A 14,130-nucleotide genomic window follows, 5' to 3' on the forward strand; every position below is an offset into this window, starting at 1 on the left:
GTACACGCGCTAGTGTTTCTGAGAAACAGACAGAATTGTCGACCCCATTTTAAAATAAGCTTTGACCCATTTGTGACAAAAGACTATATTTATTATGATAAGGAAACATACCACAACATTTGTTCAGATCGGTTTAAATCCTTTAAATCTGGTATGGACACAGTTTGGGCAAGTACCAGTCATTTTTCAAGATCAAGTGAAAAATCATATTTATTAATGGTCAAAGTCTGGATTTTAGAAAATGCTAAAATTGTAATTATTATTAAATGTGTTTCCTATGAAATATTTACTTGTTAGGAGTTCATTCAAACCAAATACTTTAGTTTTTTTTTTTTTAACGGTAGAAAATGCCCTAGAAATGTAGGGACTTATTTTATTTCCAGTACACACATGCAAGGGGCTCCTATCTATATATTCCATATAAATACAAGTTGCACAGAAGTATTAGGCTTACAGAAGTCATAAACCAGGTGAAAACATTCACGTGGAGACTTGAGGAGCCAGTCTCCATTAGTTTCACTGTACTTCCATGTAGTATAAAGGAAGAAAGATCTGTTGTGGACACAAAACGGTTAAACAACAACAACAACAACAACAACAAGTAGCTGTTAATGGGACATTTATTTAAAAAAAAGTTGGGAGAATCAAGAAGGCATGAAAGGAAAATTCAAATGTCATTTACAGTTGAACTCAAAGATACTGTTAAACAGCAACAGTTATACACAACCATTTACACAACCTGTACAAATATTTTTTTCCCGAAAATTTGCAATTTTTAATTCAAAATAACTTAAATAGGCTTCTATGTAAAAGTGCAAATCCTTACGCTGGGATGTCTGAGTAACACCATGGCGACTGAAAGGGTGTCTGTTGAGTTCACTCTGTCGGGTGATAACTTGTAAGGCATCACAAGCACATTTCAACACTCTACGTTTACTGACTCTACTGTCTTGAAGCATATGTATACTGCCTTTAATTTACAACATCCAAGCCTTTAGTATACGATTGTGTAATTATGATGCCTTACATTGCATTCCAGCTTCGATACTGAGCACACTTCTTCTCTCAGACAAATCAGTATTGTAATGACAATAAAATAGTCTCCAATTTTGTGATTTGTCAGAGAGCCCTTTCTCTATCCTGCATGTACAGCCCTGAATAAAACCACTAAAAACAATTCAGTTCAGCGTTTGTAGAGTTCGGAAAGTCAGCATCACAGCATAGCAACAATACACTGTTAGCTGTTTGTAGTGTTCTAAGTTAGCATTAAAATCACAGTTACCAGAGGCCATTCTATACAGGATGAACCCAGATGTGGTGGGGCAGTAGTAGTCCACAGGTTTCAGGCTTTGATGATGAGACAGTGTGTGTGTGTGTGGATATATATATATAGAGAGAGGTGAGGGGTTGTGAATCTGCACAGTCACAGAGCATGAGCCGACAAAGAGTGGAAAAATGTTAATGCCGATACTTCACAGACTCTATAAGCATCCTCCTGATTGATAAGGAGGGGAGGGGGAGAGACCTAACCCACGCACGCTTTTGGGCCTTACATGCTTTTGTATTAACATGCAGCCGATGCAAAAAAAACAACAACAAAAGGGTGTCATCACCACGTGTAGGAGAGCATTATACAGCACATCTGCTCATGAAGCACTGGTCACCATAGGTTCTACTGGACAGGAGACTGGAAATGTGTTTGGTGAATAAAAATGTTTAGGCATTTGCAATACAAAGGAGAAAATAACGAGCATCGTGTCCTTGTGTGTGTGTGTGTGTGTGTGTGTGAGAGACATAACGTGACTATGACTTCTGCTCAGTTCCTGCAGCGGACTGGGCTGCGCTCTCTGGTTTAAGGATCTGGTAGGTGATGAGGTACTCCGGGAAGGCCTGAAGGAAAAATATAGCAAGAAATAAGATTACACGGCAGATGTTTAATGTGTTTTTACTAATGTTAAAGGATAAATAGTATTTAGGGAAAGACACTGGTGGTGTCTGGGTTTACCTGCTCTCCCCTGTAGATGACGTACTCGGCGTAGGCCAGGCCATTAACACTGGGCCGCCCGATCACCGAGTGGTGTCCTGGCGGGGCGTGGGCCATCTTCATGGCACTGAACTGTAGGAAGGACTTCCCCAGGGTCACTCGGCAGAACAGCATCTGCCTGATAGGGCAGGTGAGAGGAGACGGGTCAGGCACAAGTGAAAACGCAGTTAAACGTTGGTAGTCAACGTTGATCTCAAGTCAAAGTTACCTGTGGCACAGGTAGCAGGATCGGTCTTTGTGAGTCGGGCAGCCTGTGCCTCCACCGATGCCGTAGACGTACTGATTGCTTTTTGAGGAGTTCTCTGCAAAGTAGATCCCCGCTCCAAACATCCCTCCTATGTAAGCGTGACGCTCATCAAAGCCTTTGTGGATGATGGCGTTGATGAACGGGGAACCTGAAGAAAGACATGGCGACAGCGTCAGAGTGACATTATAAATAGTAATTGACATGCAAGTAAATGACTGAAAAATAAAGAACTAAAGTTCGCAGTACAAACAAATGGTGCGGTTACCGTGAAACAACATCCGCTCATTGTGATGGTTGTGGTTCTCATCTGCGATCTCCTTCTGCCGGTGGGTGTAACGTTCCCTCAGCTTCTTATTTACCACCTTCTGAATCTGTGGGGCACAATATGAAACATATCAAACAAGATGTTGGGCGGCATGTCTGCTTTACACCAAGAATTTTATGTTGACTCACCTCCACCACTTCAGATCGCTGTTATTAGTATTATTAATATCATCTATCAAAGAGATGGTTCCTATAAAAGCTGTTCAGTGTTCTGTGAGTTATCAAAACAGACAGTACAGAGAGATTCCTGGTTCTGACCTTGATGATGTTGTATTTGCTGAACACACCGCCAGCGTTGCCTCCGTCTCTGTGCTCCCTGATGGTGCTCTGCAACTGAGGGACACACAACAAAAACACCATGATTTCATTAACAGGAAAATGATACAATGGCATATGATCCAATTATTAAAATGCCTTTACATAAGAGTTCTATGCACGGTACAAAAAAAAAATCTGAGCAAAACAGCATTTGTATTACAAAAGTATTGGCCATAGCAGTTTTAAAAAGGACACCATAAACAAAGACAGTGACGTGGACAAACCTCCTCCTCCACAGACTGGTACTCCTTGTCGTCTGGAGCGAGGTCGATCAGGATGGTGCCCTGGTTGGCACAATGGAATGTCAGGTAGGGGTTGCCACCTGAAAAAACAACAATACAGTTAATCACTGGCTATTAAACTGTTGTGCCCCCTTTTTTCCTGACTTTCTTTTGGGGTTTGAAAATGTCTGATTTTGGTGACTAGTTAAAAACCAAAACTGTTGCAGACATCACAGCATGTTACCGTTCCTCGGTGATTCCTCACAGAAAGACAAAAGATGACTCCTTACTTTGCTGGCCGCCAAGAAGCCTCTCAACACCCTTGATGAGCTTATGTCGGTGGCCGTAGGCATTGATTCCAATCTCCTTCAGCTCCTCGTGACCCATGTCAGCCAGCACATCCAGAGTGATCTGCAAAAAAGGAAAAAATACAAGCTAAGAAGTTTATACTAGTAAAATAAACTTGTGCAATGCATGAATGCGTTAGCTTTAAGTTATTAAGTATTTCTGCGATGACTGACCTGCTCCCTCTCAAAGATGTCCCTCAGGTGCTCAAGGCCCAGGCTCTTCATGAATTGACTTATATTCATGTCCAGCATGGCTACTATGGAAAACAGGGCGTTACAGTTTAATGTCAAACAGGGTTCATGCACATTTTAGTTATAAAAAACCCACAAATTGTGCATGTCCAGTATTCATATTATAGATGCAATTAACTTACTCTCCCCTTCCTTGCGGTCGGTGCCTGTGGCTCCATCAGCCACTCCGGAGGACCCGGAGGCGGAGGCGGTGGCCAGCTCGGTGAGCGGTCCGGCAAGGTTGTCAATGCTGCTGGCGGCCGACAGACAGGATGGTGTGGAGACCGGGGAAATGACTGAGGCGCTGACCACTGTGGCCTGGGGCTTAAAGCAGCTGGGCAGGGCGTCTGGTGGCATGGCGTCCATCAGCAGGGCCCGGATATCATCAGCCTGCAAGGATGGCAAAGACAAAAAAAGTTGAAAGGATTTACGTTTGTTTACTGTACATTCTCTTCCCCATCTCATACCAGTAAAGTGATCCGTTTGGGGCCCTCTATGAACAACAAGAAGCAGCTCATAGAGAACTTATCTCAGCCTGAAAGACTAATTTAACAGTAATTCCTAAGCTCTTTCTGTTTCACAGAAGCCGTTACCGTGGCGAGGTCCAAGGCAGTCTGGCCCTCTTGGTTCTTCATGGTGGGGTCGGCTCCATGAGCCAGCAGCAGTGCACAGAGCTGTGTACGACCCTTCTGTGCCGCCTCATGTAGGGGCGTGAAAGCCCATTTGTCTGTAGCATTCACACACGTATTGTACTTGATCAGTAAGGCTGCGATGTCCACATGCTGTGAGGAAGAGAGGCAACAGAGTCAGTCCACCAGCACAATAAATATTTTTCTATGAAAATGTAGTTTTTTAATGTGTAAAGCAAACCCCACGGTGTCTATTTGATTTAAGTAATGCGTTTGTGTCTATTTCGTTGAAACTGACCCCATAAGAAGCAGCATTATGAAGAGGGATAAGGCCTCCTTTGTCCTGGGCGTTGACATCAGCTCCATGCTCCAGCAGATACTCTGCCACTTCAAGGTTGTTGTACCCAGCTGAGGAGAAAGAACATGAATCAGATCAGCATGAAAGTGTACATTCTGCATAAGAACAGCAGATAGACAGAAAAAAACAAACATAGCCAGACAAAACAAAAGCACATACAGCATCAGACAAAATATATACAAATCTTACAACCTCCCTGTGAATGCCACATCAGAAGTGTTTGTTTGTACCTGTATTCAGTAAATATAAGACAAAACCAGAAACATGTTTACCTGCAAGGTGGAGTGGGGTGGAGTTGCGCCCCTGTGTGTCTCTGCAGTTGATATTCTCTGGGGAGCAGAGTTTCTGGACTCTGGCCAGGCATCCCTTCTTGGCAGCGTCCAGCAGGGCGGCATCCCCCCTCAGCAGGTCCTGGATGTCTGTGTCTCCATCTTTCACCATGTCCAGCGGCATGTTGCCGTCACGGTTCTTCTTGGATGGGTCGGCTCCGTGCTGAACAAAGAGTTTTGAGGTTTTTTTATTCCACTAATGTTGATAAACGTTTGCTTTCTATGAGACAGTGGCTTCACAGGTAAAAGTGATCTATTTCCCCCTCATGATGATAACTGAGGAAGGACACAAATGAATGTAAGACAAAGATGACAATAATGGATCCTCACTTTGAGCAGCAGTTTGCAGATCTCATATTTGCCTTTGGCTGCAGCCTCGTGAAGCGGGGTGAATTTCCACAAGTCGGCCACATTGACTGAAGCTCCGTGTCTGACCAGCAGCTCAGCTACTTCATAGTGACCGTAGGAGCATGCGTTGTGGAGGGGAACCAGACCGCTGGGGGAGGAAATACAGAAGTGAAAATCAGAATAACCACGATGTATTGCTTACGTAAAAATCTTTGCATTTGTGTCTGCTGAACGCATCATAACAGCACTGAGAAACGCGGCTTTGCAGAAGAAAAAAAAAAGCATTGTTCGATCAAAAAAATAGAAACATAATTGATTCAGTGATTCCATTTTGATAGAAGCTACAGATGAGTAGGATGGCAGAACTCACCCCTTGTCTTTGGCATGAACATCAGCTCCATGGTGTAGCAGGTATTCAACGACAGCCACTCGGTTGTAACCAGCTGCAAAGTGGAGAGGAGTAGAGTGGCGGCCCTCCAAGTCCCGGCAGTTTACATTCTGAGGGGTGCAAAGTTGCTGCAATACACAAAGACAATATGATAATTAGGAACTCAACAGAGGGGTATAATAACAGGTTTACAAGACAATTAAAATGGGGCATTCACAGACATTTCTAAACCACTTCTGCTAGCGAGCGAGTGAAATTTCAGTGCTACAAATTCTTCAAGAAACAAAAAAGCAGCTCCAATGTACAATAACGGTTTTATTACAAGACCAAGCAGTATTGTAATAAAGCAAGCTGTCACTGCTGGAACAAAACTACAGAAGAAACCGTGAACGTACTTGTACTGTGTCCAGATCCCCCGCTTTGGCTGCCTCCAGAAATCTGTAGTCCACGTCAGAATTACGTGTGGGGACATTTTCTGTAAAAAAAAAACAGAAAAGACATTCAATACAAAGCAAAAGGATCATCCTATTCAATAACCCGAGCACTGAAAATCACACAAAAGATTTGCAAAACTTCAGACTACAAACCTGCCTTGCCACTAAATATTGTTAGAAAGCATTTTCATTCTCAAACTTTAAATATCAAACCTAAAAGCAAACAATGTGAAATAGTCAAAAGCGTGGTGGGTGTGATTACCATTAAGAATCTGTTGTACAGCCTCATTGCCCATCTGAGCAGCGGTGAAGCCCTGCAGAGACACGATGGAGGGGTCGGCCCCGTAGCTCAGCAGCAGCTTGCAGGTCTGGATGTGACCAGCCAGCGCAGCTCTATGAAGAGCCGTCTGACCCAGTGTGTCCACAGCGTTTACCTGGAGTCAGAGGAGGTGAAGTGAAGTGTCAGCAACTCACACTTTTAATCCTTTCAGATTGCATTATCCAATATCATTTTCTGGCAGAACATACATTTGGAAAACAAAAACAAACAGACCTTTGCTCCATGTTTCTGCAGCACCTCCAGGATATCGTTGTGAGCTCTCTCAGCAGCAACATGCAATGGAGTCATGAAGCTTAAAGACACAACGGGCAAAAGTTATCACCTTCTTTCTGACAGTAGTTCTGTTCTTTTTAGCAGTTATTGTACATCAACATGCAGTTAACCCGTTAAGATTTTTACTTATTCTAAGTCTTTGTGTGGAAGACATCACCTTTTCAAATAAGCTCGCAAGTTACAAAATCCTGATTTCCTTATCAATTGTAGTTTTCTTTTTGTTGTACATCGATGTTAAATGTTGAAACAAAATGTTGTGGACTTACTCTTTGTTCTTCTCGTTAATGTTGGCGCCTTTACGCAGCAACAACTCAGTCACCTGCTTCCTCTTGGGGTGGGGGGAAGCCACAGCACAGTGCTAAAAATACACATCAACATTAGATTAGTGTCGTGCCGAACCAGGACAAATGATTTTAGTTTGCTAAAACAATAGCCAATAACATACAACTAACTGTCTGTACATCATCATCAATCCTACGGAGCATTGCTAGCAAGATACATTTTTATTACCCAGGGAATTTTTTTAACATCAACAGAATTAGTAAACAATGAGGAAGCTTGGTTCTGACCAGAGCAGTCTCGTTGGTCTGAGGATGTTTGAAGCTGATGATCTCCAGAGCCAGCGTCTTCTTCACTTTGGCCATGTCGGCCTCTCTGGCTGCCTGGAGCAGCGAGTGACCTTTGAATTCATCTACATGAACGAGAAAGACGAGTAAATGGAAAATGACATTTTTGAAATGCCAACAGCAATTGCTTAGGCACTGAACCTATGATATGATAGGAAAAATACACTGACAATATACAGTATATATATATATATATATATATATATATATATATATATATATATATATATATATATATATATATATATATATATATATAGATATAGAGTTAGTGTATTTTTCCTATCATTATTGTGAGTATACATGTCTGCTGAGTGACTGAGCGTGAACTCACAGGTGAGCCTTTCTTTAAGTTCCGGAGTGGGGGCCATGTCCACGGCGCTCTTGCTGTGACAGTTGAGCAGGGTGGGGTCGGCCCCGTGGCTCAGCAGCAGGGAACAAACCTCCACTCGGTTCTTGGACGCTGCCTCGTGGAGAGGAGTGAACTGCCACAGGTCCATGGCGTTCACACAGGCTCCGTGCTGCAGGGACAAAAGCACATCAGATCAGCTCAGTATCTGAATTTATCTTGAACAAAAATTGACTTGAGGGAGTGCTAAATTGCTGGAAATACAGCCAGACAAGTTTAAAAAGCAAAGAGAAACTGTAGATTTGCAAAAAAAAAACAACCCCTGAGGCCAAATTTTCTCTTTGTTGGATAACATTCCTTCAGTCAATTTAATACTGAAACCGTTGGCGGGTCTTACTTTAAGCAGAAGCTCAGTGACCTCAAAGTGGCCATAGGAGCAGGCGTTGTGAAGTGGAACCAGGCCTCTGCAGGGACAACATTCACAGGTTATCAACATTAATAACAACTGGATGACAAATTTTGTTTTTCTGTGTTTTTCTGAAAAAGTCTTTCACCCTTTGTCCTTGGCGTGAACATCGGCTCCATGCTGCAGAAGGAGCTGGACGATGCGGACCCGGTTGTAGCCGGCAGCCAGGTGGAGGGGTGTGGACTGCAAGAGAGGACGGCTTGTTAGCACACGCAGAACGCTGGCCGGTTCAGTGTGTGCTGCCTTCGATGGCCACAGGAGCAAGCGGCTGATTAGGGCCAGAAGCATTGTGCTACGGCAGGCTATGCTCGGTGAGTTGCAGATGAATGGCAGGTATGACGATGCAAAGTCAATGGAGTTTGTGGGCAAATCCAGCGACAAGATTTATTTTGCTGTCGATACCGTGTCTGACCCGAGTGAGCGACAACAAGCAACTTCAACCTCATTACTCATCTACCCCGACTGCTATTTGACAATGTCAGCAATATAAAATCTTAAGAGCTTATAATTAAGCTTTATGAGGTTAGATGACAAGAAAGAATTGCTAGTGCAACTGTTAAAAGACTATTCAATTAAAAAAGACTGCGTATGAATAACGGTTGGGTGATGCTAGCTGGATCACCATGTCCTCTTTGTTATTAAGAATATTGGCTTTCTATTCAGCCAAATAGAAAACATGACTTCTTTGAGTGTTCATCTTTGAGTTTTGGTTTCTTAATATTAAATTATTTATAAGTGTTTTTACTTATTATATGAATGCTAAGACCTGCCGTAAAGACACAAAAGGAATTCAATATTGGATTCAGAATTAGATTAAAAAGCCATCAAATCCCAACCGTAACATGATGCAAAGAAGCTCAAATAAGCAGGCTGAGTGTTTGAGAAAGCATCTCTGCAAGCTAATAGAGGATCAAATCAAATGGCTGTTTTTTTTCAGCCAAGGAAAATAAACATTAGTCTAAGAAAAGCTGCAAATCCAACTTCAGTGGCATTTGTTTTCGACTCAAAAAAAAAAAAAGGTCAAGCTTACAATCAAAAAGGAGGGATGTCGTTCCTTTCAATTTCCATGCAGTGATGTTAATATAAATCCCAAGAAGCCAACTGTTAGATCTCAAGGTGCAGTGGTAAACATAGACGGATGACAGAGTCGAATCACGGAGGCATCATTCAGTGTGGGAACAAAAGTCATTACCATGGAGGGTAGCATAGCAGTAGAATGATAGGTGACAAATGTAGTCCATTCACTACTGCATAACAACTGTTCCAACAGGGAACGTGAAGTGTTACAGACACGTATTTAGGAGTCGCTTGACAAAAAAAAAAAAAAAAGCAGAGGAGCAGGCCTTCAGGCATGCATGAGTGATCACCAAAAATACATTAATGAATAAAACAAAAGCCAAATCAGATACTGGCTGAAGAGCAGGTGATTGAAAGTTGGAGAAGTGCGGGTGAGTGTGCAAGGAGAGGACAGACGCTGAAGAAAGCAGGCAGTGGACGTTGGGAGCTCCTCTCCAAATCCAAAAAGATGAATTGTCACCATGACACCAACCCAAGTCACTCACTCCCTCAACCACATGCCGCGCACACACACACACAAACACACACATACACACAGAGGAGCATCAGGGTAAAGATACATGGAGTGACCCGAACACCAAGGTCCATGATGAGCAATTAACAAGTGACAGCCAGCTTATTGGTCAAATAAAAACAATGGATTAAAAAAACGTAACAAAAAACACAACAGTGCATCAATCAAGTGGCCGTTATCAAGGTCAACTTACCAGCATTTTTTGGGATGTTGACTGATCGACAAATGTTGCCAGAGTCACACGGAAAACAAAACGAAACAAAAATTACAAAATGACAGTATCTTTTTCACAGCAATTCTTTTCTTCCTTCTTTAAGTCAATGAAACACAAGCCCTAGTTAGGAGTCACTGGTTGATCCGTCAAACGTGGTTTGAGATTAAATGCGACACCCGGCCATAGAGGGTCGATGGCTGACGGGTAAGTCTGACTTCTCCTCTTCTGTTTTCTCCGTTAGGACTGGTTATTGGTGCCCGCTGGTTAAATCCAAGGCCAAATCTACACTGACAGACTGGCTCGGATCATGCAAACTTTAAATATACTGCAAAGGAGACGGGGAAGGACTCATACTTGTACTGCTGTTGGAAAAAAACGTGGTTAGGAATGTATGAAATAGGCAAGTGCTGATATACTGTTGGCGACATGGATTTTTAATGGTACAGTAGTTATTGATTATGCTTTTTGTGACTCATTTACAAAAATAAGACAACAATTTTTGCCAAATGTGTCCTATAAAGTGCATCTTTGTAGCATTATCCCTCTAGTCCACAAAAAACAAAAACACAAAATGAATGTCTAAAATACCATATCATGATCTAAACACCGCTTTCGCAGGTTCCATAAACCCACCATCCAAAAACGTGGATTCAGAAGAAACACTAGAAGTTACACAGAAATAAACCTACATAGATTTCAAGATCACAACTACCTATGCTCCAGCCTCTGGCATGGAATAAAGACTATCAGGCTGAAGAGACAATATTACTGCCATGACACCTGGTCCAAACAATGAAGAAACAGCACTAAAACTGAACTGTAAATCAAGAGGAATGGTTTGTCTGTGTTAGTTACAGAATGAACTAGCCTGACTAACAGAACTGGAGAATTAATGTGGTGTGTAGAGGGAAAGTCAAGATGTTACAACAGAAGCAAGTGGATTCCACGGATGGTCCAATGAGAGTCACACATGCTGAATTAAAGAAAGTAATATCTACTATATTTATGTTGCAAAGTGGTTTGTCCAAGGTAAGGTGGTCCCCATTAACACCAACTCACAACGACTTAAATCCTCTTTGTATTTGCACCACACAAACTAATCCAGCCCCCATCTGACTGTTAATTCCTTTACTCAAACACTATGACTCAGAAACCGTCTCCCTATTTTTGTCAAGAACTTTAAAAAAATACACTACAACAAGCCTGCACAACATGCTGTGTAAAGGGTGTTGTGGCGGATATCTGTCTGGTGTGTGATATGGTGCAGTACTAGTGGCTCATTTACCTTGCGGCCATCGCTTGCATGACAGTTGACATTTAACGGAGTCAGCAGTGCCATCAGCTTTTCTTCATTTCCACTCCTGTTATCACATGGTTGAAAAGACTGGAGTCATTAAATATTTCCCATCAAATCACAATTTCATGTGCTCATTAGGGAGATTTCATGATCTAAAAGTAATGACACGGGCTTTGACTGATGCTACTGTTTGAGCTGGTCAGAGTCGTACATCATGTGTGTATATTGCTGCAATGAGCAGAAAACTATGGAGCCGTTTGACTCTGGCCAACAGGATATGTGTCTACACTGACCAGTCAGCATGATACTCACCTTGCTGCTTCTAGAAGTTCATCCTTCTTGTATTCACCTGGGTGAGAAAAAACATTAAGGTTAGAGAAAGGCATGTCATTTTAGATGTCAGTAAGGAGTAAATGCAATATAGGTTGTTGACAAAGTACCACAATGCATTTACATGCCTCTGCTCCACCAAGATAGCCCCAAATCAAAGAATAACAGGAGCAATGGGTCATGATTATCCTCCAACGTTATTACAATTATGCAGAATTATGTGTCCCGTATCTTTTCGAAATGCAGTCGGATCCTTGCATTTTAGACTCCTGGTTGCACTTAAAAGGTTAACTGACAAGTGCCAACTGAAGCTTTACTTCGTCCTGTTTTCATACGTCACTTGCTGTAAAAGTGAGGGCTACATTTCTAAACTGTAAACGCGAGAGATAAGCAGCCGAGAGGTACTGACCAGTGAGAACAGCCTTGGCTGAAGGGTCGGCCAGATCCAAAGCAGATTTTCCATCAGTGTTGCGGATGTTTGGATCAGCTCCGTGTTGGAGTAACACTGAGTGAGAGAGGTGAAAATAAAGACAAAATCATCAATCATTCCCATACTGTGTCACCCAGTACCACGATCATGTTTAGAAAACAGCTAAGTATGTTACAGCAAAGATGTTTGTAGACGACACAAACCAAACTGTGTTTGAACACAATTGACGGGGATCCTTACCAATGCAAACATCAATCTTTCCCTTGATGGCAGCCTCGTGTAACGGAGTGTAGTTCCAGTTATCTCGAGCGTTGGGGTCTGCGCCCTGACACAAGAGGAGGCTGACGACTTCTGCGTGGCCGAAGGAGCAGGCGTTATGCAGGGGGATGAGTCCTCCATCATCCCTGGCATGAACGTTAGCCCCCGTCTGCAAGAGGTGCTCCACCACATCTTTTCTGCCAAAACCTGAAAGAGGATTAAAATGCGTTTCAATTCAGCTTTTCCCTCAATATATTTGGTCGAGAGTGACGCACGGACACCATAACTATTCCATATATAATTGCTGACAATTATTATTGTAGGATTAAACTGAAAATCCCAACGAAAATAAATATCTAGTACTAAATTCTGACATTTGACTCTTATTGATACAAGGCAGCATCAGTTTAGGGTATAGACTCTTGGACATGACAGCAGTGTTATTGCATCAATTTGGCCCAAAACGTGGTCTTAAGATAACGGCATATATCTAACGTAGACTCGCGCTGTGATGTATTCCATAATAAAATGGTAAGTTACGTGTAATAACATTTCTTTAAAAGTGATTTAGCTTAATTAGATGACGTTTTGAGTGTCCTAGCTTTGTCTTATTTGGGATTAGCTGGAAATGTTGACGGTCTGTTTGTTTGCCAAATTGGATTGAGGACCGTCAACATTAGCTGGTTAGCACCACTAGGCTGTTCATTCAGACGTGACACACTGCAGCTTCTTTTAACGGTAGCATCGGGTCAAATCACACACAAAAAACACAAGATAAACAGCAAACACATCGGTCAAAACACAAGAACATTAGCTAGCTAACGGTAGCTAACAGCTAGCTAATGTTGCAAAACATAACATTACTGCATCGTTAGCTTAGCTCATCGTTACCCGCAGCGAAGTGAAGCGGAGTCGATTTTCGGCCAGCCATGTCCTTCGCGTTTACGTTCACCGAGTCGACAAGTCTCTTGACTCTGGATACATCCCCGTTTCGACAGGCCTCGAACAAATCCCTGAACGCCCCACCGATGCCGCTGCTCCCGTCAGCGGGACTGTTCGCTCCTGAACCGGGGCTCGAGACGCTGCTGCTGCTGCCGCCGCCGTTAGAGGCTGTGGTGGTGAAGCTTGAGCTGCTCGCTAGGACCGGGGCGGGTGAGTCTGGGGAGGCCACGGCACCCTCGATCGCTCCGCTGCATTCCCTCTCACTCTCCGGGGGTACAGGGGCCGAGGTCAGCAGAGACATCGGCGGAGAGGCCGGGGGAGCGCCCGAAATAGAGCCGTTTCTCGGCGGAGACGGCAAGGTACTTTGCTGTTGTTGCTGCTGCGAGGAACGACGAGACACCGCCATTACAGCAGCTCTCAGACGACAATAAAAAGCTGCTCCTCCTTTCCGGTGAAAGTGGTCGTGTTTCCTGTCAGCTGTTGGCTGGCCGTGGCTGTGGAGAAACACTCGATTTACCTTATAATAGTTTATATACACAACCATTTGGATCACAGAAATCCATAAGACATACAGCTACGTTTATCTCGTCGCTGTAAGAAAATCACGATCACAGCTAAGATAAATAATAATGATACCGATCAGCCAGTTGGTGGCAGTATGAAACCCCCTTTTTGCGGTTTGGGCCCAAATGTTTACCTCGCTGTTGCCCAAGGAATAACTACAAAAGACAATGGAATCCGAGCCTTGCTTTTGTTGCTACTACACATGATCATTTAATAATATTACCACAAATAA

The 14,130-nt window shown here is 43.0% G+C and overlaps 1 protein-coding gene across 1 annotated transcript; it reads right to left on the reverse strand.

The window, feature by feature from the left end:
• Nucleotides 1-602: 602 nt before the first annotated feature.
• LOC306697984 (poly [ADP-ribose] polymerase tankyrase-1-like) lies at nt 603-13,761 on the reverse strand. The gene is made up of 28 exons (XM_079162110.1): nt 13,284-13,761; nt 12,375-12,599; nt 12,114-12,209; nt 11,687-11,723; nt 11,363-11,438; nt 10,057-10,077; nt 8,361-8,455; nt 8,204-8,270; nt 7,792-7,978; nt 7,401-7,522; nt 7,098-7,189; nt 6,772-6,850; nt 6,481-6,652; nt 6,180-6,259; nt 5,767-5,912; nt 5,379-5,544; nt 4,992-5,211; nt 4,660-4,769; nt 4,326-4,514; nt 3,876-4,122; nt 3,676-3,758; nt 3,445-3,565; nt 3,158-3,255; nt 2,874-2,948; nt 2,557-2,662; nt 2,253-2,439; nt 2,006-2,162; nt 603-1,890 (listed from the first exon to the last, which is right to left on the reverse strand). The coding sequence occupies exons 1-28, from the start codon at nt 13,738-13,740 to the stop codon at nt 1,804-1,806; spliced, it is 3,798 nt and encodes a 1,265-aa protein (XP_079018236.1). The 5' UTR covers nt 13,741-13,761; the 3' UTR covers nt 603-1,803.
• Nucleotides 13,762-14,130: the final 369 nt, after the last annotated feature.

Source organism: Pholis gunnellus (assembly GCF_910591455.1).
Source record: "Pholis gunnellus genome assembly, chromosome: 6".
NCBI lineage: Eukaryota > Metazoa > Chordata > Actinopteri > Perciformes > Pholidae > Pholis > Pholis gunnellus.

Excerpts from the sequence above, each read along its gene's own strand:
- LOC306697984 (XM_079162110.1), bottom strand. The coding sequence starts at position 13,740 with ATGGCGGTGTCTCGTCGTTCCTCGCAGCAGCAACAACAGCAAAGTACC. Across the intron at positions 8,271-8,360 it reads GTTCACGCCAAGGACAAAGG|AGGCCTGGTTCCACTTCACA; the intron begins GTGAAAGACTTT and ends TTGTCCCTGCAG. Across the intron at positions 7,523-7,791 it reads ACTTAAAGAAAGGCTCACCT|ATGAATTCAAAGGTCACTCG; the intron begins GTGAGTTCACGC and ends TCGTTCATGTAG.